The following is a 15,787-nucleotide window of genomic DNA, read 5'->3' as shown; positions in this document are numbered from 1 at the left end:
AAGGTAACTACTCTTCTTTCTTGCACTTTCCTTCTGTATAGGAAGGATAGTATTTGGAAACTTAAATGAACTTCATGGTGGAAATCAGATTGACACAACGCTTGTTTAATGGAGGCCTTAAACTGATCTACTGTGAGCATAAACTAAACAAATTGGAGACTTACCAGGTTATTAACTAACATCTGTAGTAGCTTATGAAGGTGTAGAGCTGTTGCTAAGGAGAGTAGATATTCTTACGTTTTCAAAGAGAGGCATGAAATGAATAGAGCAGAGCTCAAGATCTCAAAACAGAATGTCAGATGTATGATTACACTCTTGGTTCCTGAGAACAGCCTTTTGAGTCCTTTGACCAATTTTAACCAAATATAGCTGTGGTATAAATGTCACATCCAATGTCCTTTGAGTAGGAGCATAGTGCTCACCTGTTTGGGTGGCCTGCTGTATTCACTGGTTTGTTGGCACAAGTTTTGCGTCCCATAAGATGCGGTACGTGTGATAGGGATCTGCAGGTGGTATAAGATGCAAGAAACTGTGTCATTACTTCTGTCTGTAGAAAACCTTTACCTGTGGAACTGGGGTGGGGTGTGGGAAAACACATACAATACAAAAAACGTGTGACAGTCTCGGATCACTTTGATTTCAATGCTGAGTGGAAAGCATACCAATCCAGGAGAAAGCAGCACAAGATCATAACTTACATCAGTCCCTCCAAGCTTAAAGCCCAAGTGTACTAGCTGAAAGGGATAGCAATGCTCAGGTGGCATATCTGCTAGCTCATCAAAGGTCACTTCTAAACTGAAGGAGCGGGAAGTTAACTCGTATGGCCCTTTACAATGAGCTGAAACTCCAATTCATAATTGTAGAGTGAGTTTATCAAGGCTTTTTGGTTTGGGATTACTGTTGTTTTTTTTTTCCTAAAATACAACAGTTCTGTATTTTAGTAAGAAAGGGGATGAATAAATTTAATGATTCTTTGGATTTCTTATCTCTCATTCCCATGGCAGGCTACAAGGATGCAAAAGAAACTAGTTTGAACTTAGGAACAATTTGTATTGAATGAGAAGTATGTTGTGCCTTAAACTGCTTGCTTCTGTAACTGTTCTGTGGCAGTCAAAGCTTAAAATAATCTAGCTAATATTGCTGTGTTCTACTCAGCAATAACACTCAACTATGAGCATAGGTATATTGTGAAAATGTGCACAAGGAATTACAAAATACAATCTTAATTTGAAACTTCATGGGGGGACTTAGTTTCAGTTTTCTTTTGGGGTCAACACAAATTTCAGTGGTGAGGGTGCACAGTTGAGGATGAACAGTAAGGGCAATTGGAAGAGTGGGGATAAAATAGAATGCTACAGTGTGATTTCCAGCAACACTGTGACACTGACACAGGGCTCAGTTAAGAGAGAAACTCTGAATCAAAGCATCATTTATGATCTTTTTTCTCTGACCTTAAGCACAGCTGCCTGTAGGATCGATCTGTCCTGAGGCCAACCAGCAATGATGGGCCAATTGGTCTGTGGGGTAAAAAAATCTGTGGTATGTTGTGATGTTCAAACTGAAGTGCTGCTGAAGGGAAACAATGAGATAACTAACTTACCTTTTCTGCCTTTTTTTTTTTTTTTTTTTTTTCTTCCCCTCCTCCCCCCTCCAGAGATATGGAGAACTTGGTGGCTGGCTCCAACCTTCCTCCACTTTTTGCGGATGAAGATGGATCTAAGGAAGGCAGTGAAATTACTGTAACTGGGTAAGCAACTACTTTTTTTAACCTTCCTCTGATAGATACTGTCTCTAGACTTCCCTAGGAAAGTGTTTCAGTGAGAAGAGGGCATTCTAAGTAATTTTAAAAAACCAAACAAATAAAACCAATAAAAATAAATCATACAACACTCTCTTGGCCTTGGTAGAACATCACAGCACTCTAGGAGAAACCAGGACTCTTCTGAACTGATGGAAATGATCACAAGCTTTATTATCTCTTATCTTTAGAAGTTTGCTTCCCTAGGATTTTAGTCTTTAAGACAGATTTATTTGGTGTGGTGGGGGCAGAGAGGGAGGGTGTATCTGGTGGCTACAGTCGTCCCTGCTAAATAAATTATTTCTATTAAAAAAACGCTATTCATCACTGATCTCTGAAAATCACTGAGAAATCGACGTCGTTCCTTTTTGTCAGACTCTGCTTTTACAGACTGAAACAATGCCATTTCTTAAAATCACAATGTCAAAAGAAGTTGTCTTTTAGGAATTCATGGTATTCTTGCTATGTTTTGATACTTGAAGTTTCTTTTCTGTTTCGTAAAGCACTAAGCAATAAAACTCAGAGTTTTGCAGGCAGGTAAAGTCCTGTAAAAATTAATATGGACACATTTACTTCAAGTAGGTCTGAATTTGGATTTACATATCTGGAACTTCAAACTTGCTGGTGCCAAATGAGATACGTGTTCAAATTGGGTTTGTGCTTAAGAGGTATTAGTGTGTTGAATGGGCTTTCATCAGCTTTCACTCCACATGGCTACATCACACTGAAGTTTTTCCTGTATGTGTAGTTTAGAAAGCTTCCCTGCTAAGGGGTAATGGATAGGAAAGCTGAAATGTTCTTCAGACTCCAACAGTGATTCTAAGAAACTGAACTGTTCCATTTTCTTTGACACATACCAAATGTAATTAACTTATAGGAGTACATATGCTTTGTTCCATTTCTCCCTCTCTAGTTGTTAGTGATATGAACTCAATCTGATACCTGAAAGTCAGGCATGGATCTCTCCAGCCATTGTGTCTTCCCCGGTAATTATGCCACAGTTGCTGATTGTAGTGAATAATGAAAATACGCTGTTCTCTCTATTTAAAGAAAAATTTTCCTGTAGGCATTCAACTAACAATTCTGTTAATATATCTCAGTTTTCTATAGCTGCATTCTACATTAACAGGAACAATTATTTTGAATATTTAAAATTTGGCTTGCATGTAAGCAGCTGTAGATGTGAGTAAATGAACAAAGTAGACTTGAAGCATACGCTACTGTTACAGTAATTTTCATGAATGTAATTGAGCAAGGCCAAGTCATCTTCAGCCTGGCTCAAGAAGGGATTAGAGTCTGAGTCCCAAAATCTTATATTAATTTACCCACTGAGCGCAGTGGTGGGAATGACTATAGGATTGTTGCCCCAAAGTATGTGCTCATCTCTGTCTACCTAGCTTCAGAAATACTTCTGCATGCTTGGTGGGGGTTTTGCCTCCAGCCAGCTTCCCCTTTCATGGAGTAAGGTTCATTGATACGGCTCTTCCAGCAAAATTAAATAGTGGCCATTCAGGAGTCTGTTGGGAGCTGGTCATGTTTGTGTTTTAAATACCTGCATGTATCAACAGGAGATTATGTTCAATGAAGTTCAATCCAAAATCATACACAATCACAAACCTTTAAGTGTATTTGTGGAGAAATACGTTAAATACATCCAGGAACGTTTACATTGATTGAAGGCTAAACCATTCATTTAAAATTCCTTATGGTATTTTCGAAGAGTCGTAGATTCATGCTTTCTGATTTCTGATCCAAATGTTTACTTGCTTGACAGTTGTTTGTATAACCAAAAGCTTCACTAAAAATGAAACAAAGTAACACTTTAAAAATCAAACTGTCTTTGAAAGTCCATAGTAACTATGGTAGTTAGAGCAGTTGCTTGGATGGAACAGCCAGTTCTTCAAAAATGACTCTTTAAAATCTGTTTTTTTTCTTGCTAGTGTAAGAACTGAATATATTTGCAACATTTTTGCATGTTTTAGAAGATTAGGGAGGAAGTGATTTAGCAATACGGTGATTAAATATTTTTCTTTTGCTATTATGTGCCTTTTCAGATTAGCTCATTCTGAGAGTTCATTCAGTGGTGGAACATCACAGTCTGCGAATAACCCAGATTTGGTGGAGGATTTGTCACAGGTTCACCAGCTGCAAAATGAGTCCTTTAAAACTGCTGAAAACACTGAGCAGAAGCCTGAGGAGGAGGTGAGATGAAATAATAGTGACTTCTCAATGAAGCAAAAACGTGGAGATTTGTCATTATAGTTTGTCTTACCTGCTCAGATTTTTTTTGGATAGGATCATAACTTTTCATCCATTTTCCATTCTCATCTTTTGATTCTCTCTGGTTTTCTCCTGTGATGCACAGCTTAACACAGATAGCCAAGGAAACCTGGCAGTCATAATGTTCAGAGAACAGTATGTGTGTCTCCAGCTTAGCCAGCAGGGTCCACAGTCTGATACTGCATTCAGTCTTCTGCTGAAGACTGAATGTTCAACTGCCACAACTTATTTTATCCCTTGTCAGGCAGGAAAGTGAGACTGTTGTACTCTTCTGGGAGTAACTGATGTCTTTGAAAGTGTTATGTTTACTACGTTAGGCTACCTTGTGTACCATCTCGCACTGATTTTTGGTGACTAAATCATAAAGGAACTGAAGTTTGACAAAAAAGTGGTTTGGGGTTTTTTGATAGATACATTTGTTATTCCTCCTTGTAGTTTATCTTCAGCTGTGAGGTCCTAGTTTAATTAAGGAAGTAGTAAAATTCCAGAAAGCAAACTAGAACTGGCAGGAACATGTTGATCTGGGGAGAGATTAGAAATACCCAAACAGTTGTCTGTATATAGCATAAGAAAATAGCATTGTCCAGAGATTGCTGTAGTAGTAGTATGAAGCCAAGAGGATGAGTGATAATTATGTTATGCCTGTGAGCTCACAGTTGCCACAGGCAAATCTTAATGTGTTCCCTCCTTTGGAGTTTGTTCATCTCTGTTGGAGGCGATTAGTTGGAGAGAAAGCCTATAAAATAGATTAGAATAGAAAAGCCTATATTCTGGCCTTTCACACACATTTTGGGCACATAATGCATGAAGGCAAAATATTTGGAAGGGGCAAAATAACTAGTTAACAATTGTTAATTAATACACAAAAATTCTCCAAACATGATAGAGGCAAGTGACTGGGGGAGACGGTACGTTAGGGTGAGAATAATTTAAACAAACAACTAACCAAAAAAAACCACATATGCAGCTGCATGAGCTAGGATGATAATTTCATGGGTTGTTAGTCCTCATGGTTTTACAATCAGAAGTTGATGCAAATGTTATTTTATTGTCCCTGTGGACCAGGAGATACTGCAAACAACTTTTCACAATGAGACTTCTTTGGCTTTGCTTAGAGAAAAGTCAGGATTGCTGTAAAGTAAGGTTTGAAACTTACATCCATGGAGAGGATGTATTGCAGCAACATGCTCCTGATGAAAATGTTTGAGACGTGAATATTTGTTCCTTCCAGAGGTTGTAATTTTTTTCCTTCAATCTGAATTTTTCTTCCATTTTCATTTTGCAGCAGCAAAGAACTAAACGAGGAGGCTGGGCCAAAGGGAGAAAGAGGAAGAAACCCCTTAGGGACACCAATGCCCCCAAATCCCCCCTCACAGGGTATGTGCGATTCATGAATGAGCGTAGGGAGCAGCTTCGAGCGAAGAGGCCTGAAGTCCCTTTCCCAGAGATCACCAGGATGCTGGGCAATGAATGGAGTAAACTGCCTCCTGAGGAGAAACGGGTACCATTAAACTCCCTTTTCCTTGTTGGATTATGATTACTGTTAAATGGGGATATTGTTGTATAGTGAGGAAGTTAACAGGTTTTTGATTAAAGTTATGTTTAGGAATATATTTCAAAATAAGGGGCACAGGTCCTCCAGAGCTGAAATAATGAACCCTTGTAGGGCTTGTAGCATCTCACCCAGGTGTGACCTGAGGAGAACTGTATTCTCTAAATAGTGCAAGGATATATTCAGAACGGGGTGGGGATTGCTCTAGTGAGACATCCCACAGTTTATGCGATTCATCTGGGTGTAACTTTGTTGTAGCTAACTCAGATATAGCTGACACCTACCAGTTTCCAAGGCCAAAGCCGCTGGAAGGATGGGGCAGGCTTTTATTCACTGTGTCTGATGAGAACTCGGTGGGATTTCAGAGCTGCTTGAAGGATTTTGCAGTTCTGTTTATTTTACTAACTCATCAATGTATATAAACGTTTGGTGTCATAGAGTAAGACAAGCAGACCTGAAAGGACAGGTTACTGAAGGAGACAGTTAACATGAATAAACTTTTAGACAATGATTTGAAGTATTGCTAGCCCTGAAAAGAAAGTTGAGATCTGTATGATGGACGAGACAGTGAGAGTTACGTATTCTAGTTTCTACACACATTACCTCAGGAAAAGGGGTTTTTTTTTCTTCCATGTTTCAGTCAGAATGTGATGTCTTCTAATTGGGAAGTGGCCTTCTGCACTGTCTGATATGTGAATGAAGATCAGGACAATGTTGGGTCTGGTTCTTTAAAGAGCCTTCTGGAGTGGACCTTGTTATTGCCAATGGGTGTCTTACCATCCGCACCTGATTGCCAGATGGAAATTACAGCAAAGCAGTAGTTAAATCACGGTGCAACTTGATGCTATCACATGAATTTATCAGGACATTTAAGCTTTCAGAAATACTTTACTTAAGTTTTTATGATGGCTGGATGAAAAATGGGATGATGCAAAAAACAAGAGTTCCTTCTGATGCTTTTTGCTAAGTTTGTAGAATACAAGTTATGCAGAGATATTATAAAATGGCACATAGGCATAGCATTTTAACCACAATGGAACATATCTGTCAAGGCAAAACAGTTGATTTGGTAACACATCTGTGGTGAGAATGGTGTTACAGTCTGCTGAGAGAGGGAGGAAAGAGAATAAGACATTGTGCCCCTCTACCCAGTGCCCTTAACGTATTCTTAACATGCCTGAGACAAATTTTTAACCTAGAAAAAAGGAGATTGAGCTCAAATCTCTATTCTATGTGTTGCTTTTTAAATTCCCAGGGATTCTGTCCTTTTTTGAATAAAGCTGTGAGTCTCTAACCTGTGGCAGGTCAGGGAAAGACTGCTGAGCACTTCCTTCCCTTCAGTTTCTCCTGACCTTTTTTATTAAGGTGGGGAAGGCCACTGCTGCTTCAGAAACCATGTCTCTGGTACGCCAGCCCCAAATTGTTGTTGAAGCTGAGTAAGCTTGGGTTTGGTTAGCTAACAACTATGACTTCTTTCTCCTGAAGCAAGCAGTGGAGTCACAGTATATTACTGCTGTGTAGGTTAGTGTCCCATAATCCAGGGGAAAAGCACGGCTGACATTCTGCTCTTATGGCTGATCTCCAGCATTTAGTGAACTAGCTGCCTGATACGAAAGTTGAAGGGAAAGTCTCGCATTTCCACTGTTCCAGCCCTGTAGTCTTGCTACTTTCCTTTGTGTTTGGCAAGCATAAGGGCAGGTCAGTTGAGCTAACTGGACTGACCAAATAGTGAGTCTCCCACAGAAAAAGACCATTACTATAGTCATAAAGCAAACACCCTAATAATCATTCTTCTTGTTATTCCCCTGTATAAGGAAATATCTTAATAAGATGTACAGAACAGCACTAGAAAACCTAGGATGTCTACTTACAGGTAGTGCAGCAGAACTCATTGATTCAGAACAATCCATCCAAAACACAAGTTAAGGAGGAAAAACTTGCCTTGTTTTTAACTCACTTACTGCACTCTTTCAGCAGCACATTTCTGGAGATGGAAAAGAAGAATTCCTGTCTTGTGGAAGAATACAATGTCCAAAAGCAATGCAAACCCAGCATCACCAAATTTGCACCCCAATCCAGAATGTTAACAGTGTCCTCAGCAGGGTCAAAACCATGTTGCAAATGCATGGAATTTATAAGTTATGTGTATTGTTGTAATGACTTACCGAAAATAAAAGGCATACCAGGTGACTAAATTTCACTCTGATTTAACACTTACTTCCATTGAATTTTAAACTCATTGGGGAAAAAATTGGGAAGGCAACTCTTTTTTTTTTTTTTTTTTTTTTTTGAAAGAATACCATTAGTAAGTGTTGTGACCACTCCTTAAATGGTTTTCAGTTCATCAGTTTCCGTAAAGAATTCTCCAGTTAAGCTCATTCTGTTATGCAGATGGGTGAAATATCCTCAGGCTAGGAAAAAAAAATTCTTTTAACCTAAACGTAGATAGAATTAAATTTATATAACCTAGGCTCTTTTATCTTTATGCTACTCTTTTGCAATAGCCATGACATTTTGTTCACCTCTCAGATGGGCAAAGTGTGTGGTTCTGGAATGGTTAGTGCTTTTTGCCTGCGGGGCATGAAAAACACAAGAGTGTATTGGAACCCTGCTGTTACAGATCTGAACCTTAAAGCATGATCTGTTAAGGCCGCCTTGTTTGGTGGCTTAATCCTGGCCACAGAAAGGCAAGTATCTTAAGTATTTGGTCTATAATGTGTAGGTAATATTCAGTTGAGTTGAGTAGCTTAGTAGCAGGTTACTTCTGGGTCTAATAAAAAAAGAGTTAACAGAATAGTGATTGAATTAAAAAAAAAAAAGAGAAGGGGACACCAGAATACAGTAATTTTATCCAGGAATCTTATGTCTTTGCATCTCACATACATTCTCATTGTTTCTTCACTCCTTTCCTGTTTGCATAGGTGAAATGGATCAGCACTTCATCTGACAAGTTGTTTTTCTTCCCTTCCTCCTGAAGGGGAGGAAACTCCCTGAAACTCTTGGACTTTTTTGTTTCAGCGATACCTTGATGAAGCAGATAGAGATAAGGAGCGGTATATGCGGGAGCTGGAGCAGTATCAGAAGACAGAAGCCTACAAAGTCTTTAGCAGGAAAGCACAGGACAGACAAAAAGGCAAATCACACAGACAAGGTATTGAATGGGATAAAAATATGTGCCTAGCTAGAACAACAGAAGATTCCCAGCTAGTCGTGTAGCCTGACACTCATTTACAGCCTTTGATTTAAAGGCTTGCTAAAAAGTGAATGTGTTTTTTCTACAGCATTTGCATCAGCTGTGTGTAAAGTGATTGGATTTATGTAAATTTAACTGTATCTAGATTGTATTGGGGGATGTGCATTAAGAGCATCAAAGTTAAACACAGCTTCTGTGTGATTTACTAGGAAAGCTGCACAAGTTTTCTGTCTATAACTGGTGTGTAATTATGGTTGTGTACCTGCTTTAATTCTTTGGCTCGTTTTCTCAAATCTTTTGTATTTTGGGGGATTTCTTGGGTGTGTTTTTTTTTTTTCTTTTTCAGATGGAGCAAGACAGCCAGCCCATGATCATGAGGTAAGCCTTTTCATTCTACCCTTGCATCAGTGGGTAGATTTTCAGACGAAGAAAATTTCTAGAAAAGTCAATAAAAACCAATTTATCGCGGTTGAAGACCAGAGTTAAAGGTTTAGAGTATGAATTCTTCCTCTTCCTGTGCAATTTTTGATCAAAAGTTAGAAACACTAATGCGAGCATGAGAGCACTCAGTTATGATGAAAACTAAATTTAGTAAATCTCAGGCAGGTACAAATGATCTAAGATAGAGTGGGAGTGTAGCGTATACTTAAAACACAATATGTTTTGTAATGTTAAATAAATCAATGGGTGCAGGTCAGTATAATTGAGCCTTTAAGTATCTGATGTGTTAGAGGTTCAACTTGCAAAATTTTTACTTTGAAATTTTTCAAATCAGAGAAATTTAATTATTATTTGGTAAGTAAACATCAAGGTAAAACTTACAAATGGCTTGAGACCTAAATAAACCTTCCAAGTCAGCACCTTTAGGTTATGCTTTTGAGGTACTGATTTTCTGGAGCAACACTAATGCTTGTAGCTTCCTTGAGAAGAAAACGGGTCAAGTATAACCAAATCATTGGGAGATCTCTTGGCTTAAACCTCCTCCTGGCCACCCTGCCCTTGCATATGTAAACATTGGAAAAGAGTAATAATGTCTGGAGATGAGATGCCTGTGCTTTAGTTGATGAGACATATCACAAATCTTGTGCATCCCAGCTGACTATGGTATCTCTCCCCCTGAAGTGCTGAAACTTTCTCCAGTTGTATTACCTAGGGCCACAGAGCTTCTTTCATGGTTACCAATAAATTGCAAACAGAAAGCAATGAAAAATCTTGTTTATATACAGCCTCTTCACTTGTAAGCAGTAGGCCTTTCTGAAAGATCTGTTTTTCTTTGTGAGGTTTTTTGCCTTGGGAAAGCAATCAAGTTGCTTTTTAATGTGTTCGTTACAATAGTGACAAGGCTATGCGCTGCTGAGAGGCAACTACTGTTCTTGTCTACTTTAAGGAAAGTAAGTTTCAATTCCAGGAAAATGCTTTGGTAACATGTTTTCGATATAACTTTTTATTAACTCTTAAAGGAAGTACTTGCAGTAAGATTAATCTTTAGAAGTACATGCTCCCCAGGATTTCTGATTCTGTAGTCACTGAATCTAAGTGTCTTTAATTGTACAAAAACAGATTACTGAAGGCTTCAAGTTCTAGATTGACTGTGATGTTTACATAACCTTTAAATAACCTTTTAATTATACAGGTGGCAAACTACAAATTCAGTCTTACTTCTCTTCCTTCTAACTCAAACTGTTGTTGCTGAGATCTCATGTCATAGATGCAGTTAAAAAGGAGTCCTCCATACCTTGTGGAGCTTTTAAGCTTCATCAGGTAGTTATTGCGTAGTTGAGCTAGCAACATGTTAGGCAGGCATCTTCTGAAAGCCTGCACCTTTGCACTGCATTTTTCACCTTCATATTATAAAATTCCACATGCTTATCACCTGAAATACTGTCACATCTTTTCTGCAACAGAGTCAAGTATTATAATCCTGCACAGGCAAGGAACAAGAAGAAAAGCTTTAGGTTGCTTTTAGAAGTATGTACTCGAATTGTTACTGGAAGCAAGACTAAAGCTTTTTGTTGTCTTGCTGCTTTCTTTTATCCACATTGACTATTATTGTGTTTGTGATTAGTAGGTATGATTGAATTACTTCTTGAGAGACTATAAGAACAGGAGATCAAAGAAACCTTTCCTTCTCCCCTCGTTCCATTTAAGTGTTCGTGATTTCGTTTCTGTGAATTGGTGTTGAACTAATTTTAAATACTTTATATAAAGATGACCTCCAAAAAGTATTGCAATGAACAGTTAAGATACTAATTATAATTAAAAAAATAACAAAAGGATGAGGCTTGGGAAGGTAGAAGAAACTTCTAATAAGCAGATATAGCCATGAAAAACATGGAGACACTGTCTCAATGAGCTCATCTGTGGGCATGAAAGAGAACATTTTTCTTCCAAATCCAAGTTTCATAAATATGACTTATAGCAATATACACTAGAACTATTAATTGTCATCAACAGTGACCAAACCATTGTTAATTGTTCTCCATTGTTCTGTTATTGCTTCTTCCCTCAAGCTGTTTGATTTCAGAGTAGGTCTAGCTTCATGCAGGCAGTTACACAACATCTTACTGGCAAGATTTCAAAGATTTATGCACACATCAGGGAAATTAGGCATTGCCTGGTAGTATCTACAACCTTTGAAGATAGGGAAATGGCTGCCATAGTGTAAGCACACAAGAAGAAAACTATCTCCTCTGAGAATATGTCTTTTTTATGAAGAATATTTATGAAATTTTTATTTCTTATATCTGTTCCTTACATTGTTTGCACCTGACCATACAAGCATGGACGAGCTTAAACCCCCCCAAAATCTCAGCTTTCTCTTTACCATACTTCACCATGTCTCTAAGAACTTCAAGTCTGTTTTGTTCTGGAACCTCCAAAGATCAACCTCAGTTTTAATAACCAGATGAGAATGGTATTATTTGTTGACACTCTGGAAGCATCTCAATCTTATTTAAGGCAAATTATAGAAACAGTAAGTTTAGCTCTCTTTTGATTTGAGGGATGACAAAATGATACATACCCTGAACAGACTGGGCCTTTTCAGTAGAAGGTAATCAAAACCTTACGATTTTAAACCTGAGTGAACTTCAGAGTGGCTTAAGTACTTCAGAGTTCTCAAGACAATCTTCTATGTGCAAAGCAATGTATTCTGTAATGGAAGAGCGCTGATAGTTTTCACAATCACTCTTCTGTTTAGTAGGATTTCTTGGTTGCCTTTCAGAAGGTGAACAGTTTCATCTAATCCCATTAGGTTTTTTTTTGTTTTACCTGAAGAACCTGTATCCTAGGGCTGCAAATAGAATACCCTCTCCTCTTCACAGTACCCTCTGCTCCGCCATCTATTCTCTAGGAGCCAGCAATGATCCAAGCCAGTGCATCTTTGCATGCAGTTAGCAATAGCAAGCGTGAAGTAGAACATCTAAGATTGCTGTTCTGTAAGTGTGTTAACTAAGCTTCATAACTGCCAACATTCCTTAGTGCACATCAATGTTGAGATCCTAGATTTTTGGGGTGAAATTATTTCCTAGCCATCTAGGGAGCATTCAGACAAAATGACTGCATTATGTATGCTTCTGTACATGGCTTCTCATTTTTAAGTACATACTCTTGAGACTTTTTCCTATAATAGCAATTAGCAAAACACCCTACTGTGTCTCTCAGAGATGGGAAGGTTTGTTCCCCCTCCCTCTAGTCCTGCCTGTTTTTATTGCATCTTCAGTTGATTCCAGCCAAGGGAGCTTTGAGTGCTTACTCAGCAAATATAGAGCTTCCCAGCTGTAATTCTACCAGACAATAAAGCTCAGCTTATCCTTTGCTTTAAAAACAAATCAATCGACAGTCCCCTCAGGTAAAGACAGTATATCTGAAGTTCCATCTAGTCTTGTCTGTCTTAGTTGACTGCCAAATGGCATTCAGCTCACCCCATCTAACCCCTTTATGTGGCAGACACCAGTATGATATTCTGAGCTCAGGTGCCAGAATTTCCTTATCAGCTGTTAAACATTTAGGTTTTCTGCTGGGCACTAAATCATGTTTGACACTACATAATTTTGGAGGATGAGTTCCTGGTACATTATCAGCCATGGTGTTTGAGAAGTTTGAAAAGCTTTTGTTCTCCACAGATGTTCTCTCATGCTTAATTTTGTTTCTATATTAAGTAACAGGTTGGTTGTAGTTGCTGCATTTTATCAAACCAAATTTGCATTGGCTTTGTCAATAGCAATGCAGGCTTTAAAGCAAGCATTAACTCCCATTGATTTTGACATGCAGAAATGGTGACTGAAATATATTACAGTAGGTTTTTTTTTTCCTTGAGTGAAATTAAGTTTTTTAGGTTTTTTGACTAAGTTATAGAACATTTCCTGATTTTAATTTTTTTTATAAAGAAAGCATATTATTGTCATAAAGTATAAATTGGTGTCAGATCTTCTGCACCTGAAATTCTCTGGGTTTTTTTAATAGCCTCAAGTTCACATAGTTGAGTTCACCAACTTTATCAGAAATTAGGTGAAGAGATCTGAAAGTTGACATGAAACCCTTGACTACAGGCTTTGTCTTAAGGTGTCAAACTTCTCTTGTGTCTTAAAGTGAAAAAAATCTCCAGTGTTTGGTTTTGCAGGAGACAGCAGTCAGTTCCTTGATGCCCTTGCGTTAACGCATACCTGCCATAACCAGGGTGAACGACTGCTTTCTAACAGCAAAATATACCTATACCTTTATCCTTCAAAGATCTTACAGAATACGTAATTAGGTTTTCCCTGTAGACTCTTGCATGTCATGTTTATATGCTTTCTTTTCAATAGTGGAGGCATCCATCTAAATGTTTCAAAAACTGCAGCTTGCTTGAAGCACTGTGTGGCTCCCATCTTTTTTGGAGCTCAAAATGCACATCCCTTCCACTTTGGAACAGACACGTGGAATTGGTACACTGTGGCAAAGTTGCTTATTTTTCCTTTAGTTGTTCTTTTTGCTGGCTGTTTTCTTTTTTGCTTTGGTAGTGAAAGACAAAGAACCATGAAGCTTACTGTGCATTTTGCTCGCTTTATCTTCTGTTTGTTGATATTCCTGTATAGACTATTTCAGAATGTGTCAGTTGGTTGATGGTGGAATGCTTTCCAGTGGAAAATATAAATGAATTCAGATAGTTTTAAACCTGAATGATTCTGATGTGTAATATCATTAGGGCAAAAGGGTATATTTTAGTATGTTATGTGTTATTTCCTGATAATGGTATTTGGCCTTTATTAAGCCTGTATCTTATAAAGCTGAGACCTACCCGTAGGCCTTTCTTGGTAGGAGCTAGAAGTGTCTGCCATCCATGCAGCTCTTAGGTCTCCCTTCTCTTTCTATTTTCTTGATCAAAACAATTTCATGAATTCCTGAAAACAAACAGTATTATTCCTTCTTTTATAGAAAGAAGCAGATACAAAGGAGAGATCTGTTTTTGATATCCCAATCTTCACAGAAGAGTTCTTGAATCACAGTAAAGGTAAGTTAAACTTTTGCAGGGCACCCTCCTTGCTTTTGCAAAGTTTTTGCCAGGTGCTATCGAGCTGAAGAGCCCTTGCACTCTTCCATCTCAGCTCAAGTAATGACTTCGGTATAGTTGATCAGTGTTTCTGATATTACCTTACCTCTGTACAAACACAGTGGCTGCAACAGCGGTTTTTCCTGTCTTTGTCTTCCAAAACTATCCTTTTTGGAGAATGTTTCTGATGTTTAAGCTCCACTTGCTGTTATTCCAGCCAGTCCAATCTGGATCTGCTGTTCTAGAGGATTAAGAAATACCTAAGATATACCATGATGATGGTTCAGGCTAGTTAGCAGTATTCCTCCTCCCTGCAGATATGTGGAAGATTCCACTGATATATTTTCTGTTACTCGGATTTTTTTGTAGCTGCATGTCCCAAGAGTTTAGGATTTTTTTGCCTGATTTCCTGGAGTCTTTCTTGACTGAACAGACTTCAGGTTCAGATACTCTTCCTGATGATCAGTAGAAATGTATTTTTGTAACCAGTAACTTGTCTGTAGGCCTCCTACCACTGCTGCTATGTCATACTGAATGCACTGAAATCAGTCTTACAGTCTTCCTTCCTAATCAATTCCCCTATTCACTTGCATTCTGATGCTTTGAATGTCTTCTAATTTGCCTATCTCTCTAGAAATTAAGTCTATTTATGTACTACTATAGGCACTATCGACACTTCATGATATGATTGTTTTTCATATATAAACCAAAACTGCACCATTTGTAGTCATCAGTTGAGCACTCTGGAACATTCTGCTTCATTGCCTACCAATCATAGATAGGGTCTTTTATTGGTTTTTTGACTACATGGGAATGGGTTGATATTCACAGCACGTGAAGCTGAGCTGCGGCAGCTGCGTAAATCCAACATGGAGTTTGAGGAGAGGAATGCTGCTCTGCAGAAACATGTTGAGAGTATGCGTACTGCAGTGGAGAAATTGGAGGTAGACGTGATACAAGAGCGGAGCCGCAACACAGTGCTGCAACAGCATCTAGAGACCTTACGCCAGGCACTCACAACCAGCTTTGCTGGAGTCCCGTTACCGGGTAAGACTTTTTTTTTTTAAACTTATGTCTGTCTGACATGTTAAATTTAACTTCTAATGTGTATACAAAGTTATGAATTTACAACACATGGCCTGCTGTTGTAGTTCTATGGTCTTGTCTGTTTCTGAGCTTTTGTTGTATTAGATAACGAAATCTTGAAATGCATGCAGGGGAAGGTTTAGTGTCAGTGCTTTGTTTCAACATGGCTTTTTTTTTTTTTTTTTTTTTTTTTTACTACTTTTACTCTTCCTAATAAAGTGAGATACACACTCAGTCTTTGCTCTCCTTCACTTGTTTTGTGAAAATGTTACTAAACAGAAAAGATAGGACCTCAAGTTCCTTAGTTAAAAGAAAGGCTGTGTCTGTATTGTCAGATGCCAGGGAATC

At 38.3% G+C, this 15,787-nt stretch overlaps 1 protein-coding gene across 7 annotated transcripts in view; it reads left to right on the top strand.

Annotated features, from left to right (window-relative positions):
- HMG20A (high mobility group 20A) overlaps positions 1-15,787 on the top strand; it is a 52,097-nt gene that overhangs the window by 23,003 nt on the left and 13,307 nt on the right. For 5 of the 7 annotated variants that reach the window (XM_035899310.1, XM_035899313.1, XR_004842643.1 and 2 more), the window contains 7 exons: positions 1,657-1,747; positions 3,853-4,000; positions 5,364-5,579; positions 8,649-8,781; positions 9,170-9,201; positions 14,239-14,314; positions 15,185-15,400. In XM_035899310.1, the coding sequence (XP_035755203.1) occupies positions 1,659-1,747; positions 3,853-4,000; positions 5,364-5,579; positions 8,649-8,781; positions 9,170-9,201; positions 14,239-14,314; positions 15,185-15,400 (910 nt within the window). In that variant the 5' untranslated portion in view covers positions 1,657-1,658. Of the gene's footprint in view, positions 1-1,654; positions 1,748-3,852; positions 4,001-5,363; positions 5,580-8,648; positions 8,782-9,169; positions 9,202-14,238; positions 14,315-15,184; positions 15,401-15,787 lie in introns of those variants that run through there. The other 2 variants (XM_035899312.1, XM_035899311.1) reach the window with 1 other exon arrangement.

The sequence above is a fragment of the Egretta garzetta genome, unplaced genomic scaffold (genome assembly GCF_000687185.1).
Source record: "Egretta garzetta isolate BGI_Z169 unplaced genomic scaffold, ASM68718v1 scaffold287, whole genome shotgun sequence".
Lineage (NCBI taxonomy): Eukaryota > Metazoa > Chordata > Aves > Pelecaniformes > Ardeidae > Egretta > Egretta garzetta.
This window is presented reverse-complemented; position numbering and strand designations above follow the sequence as displayed.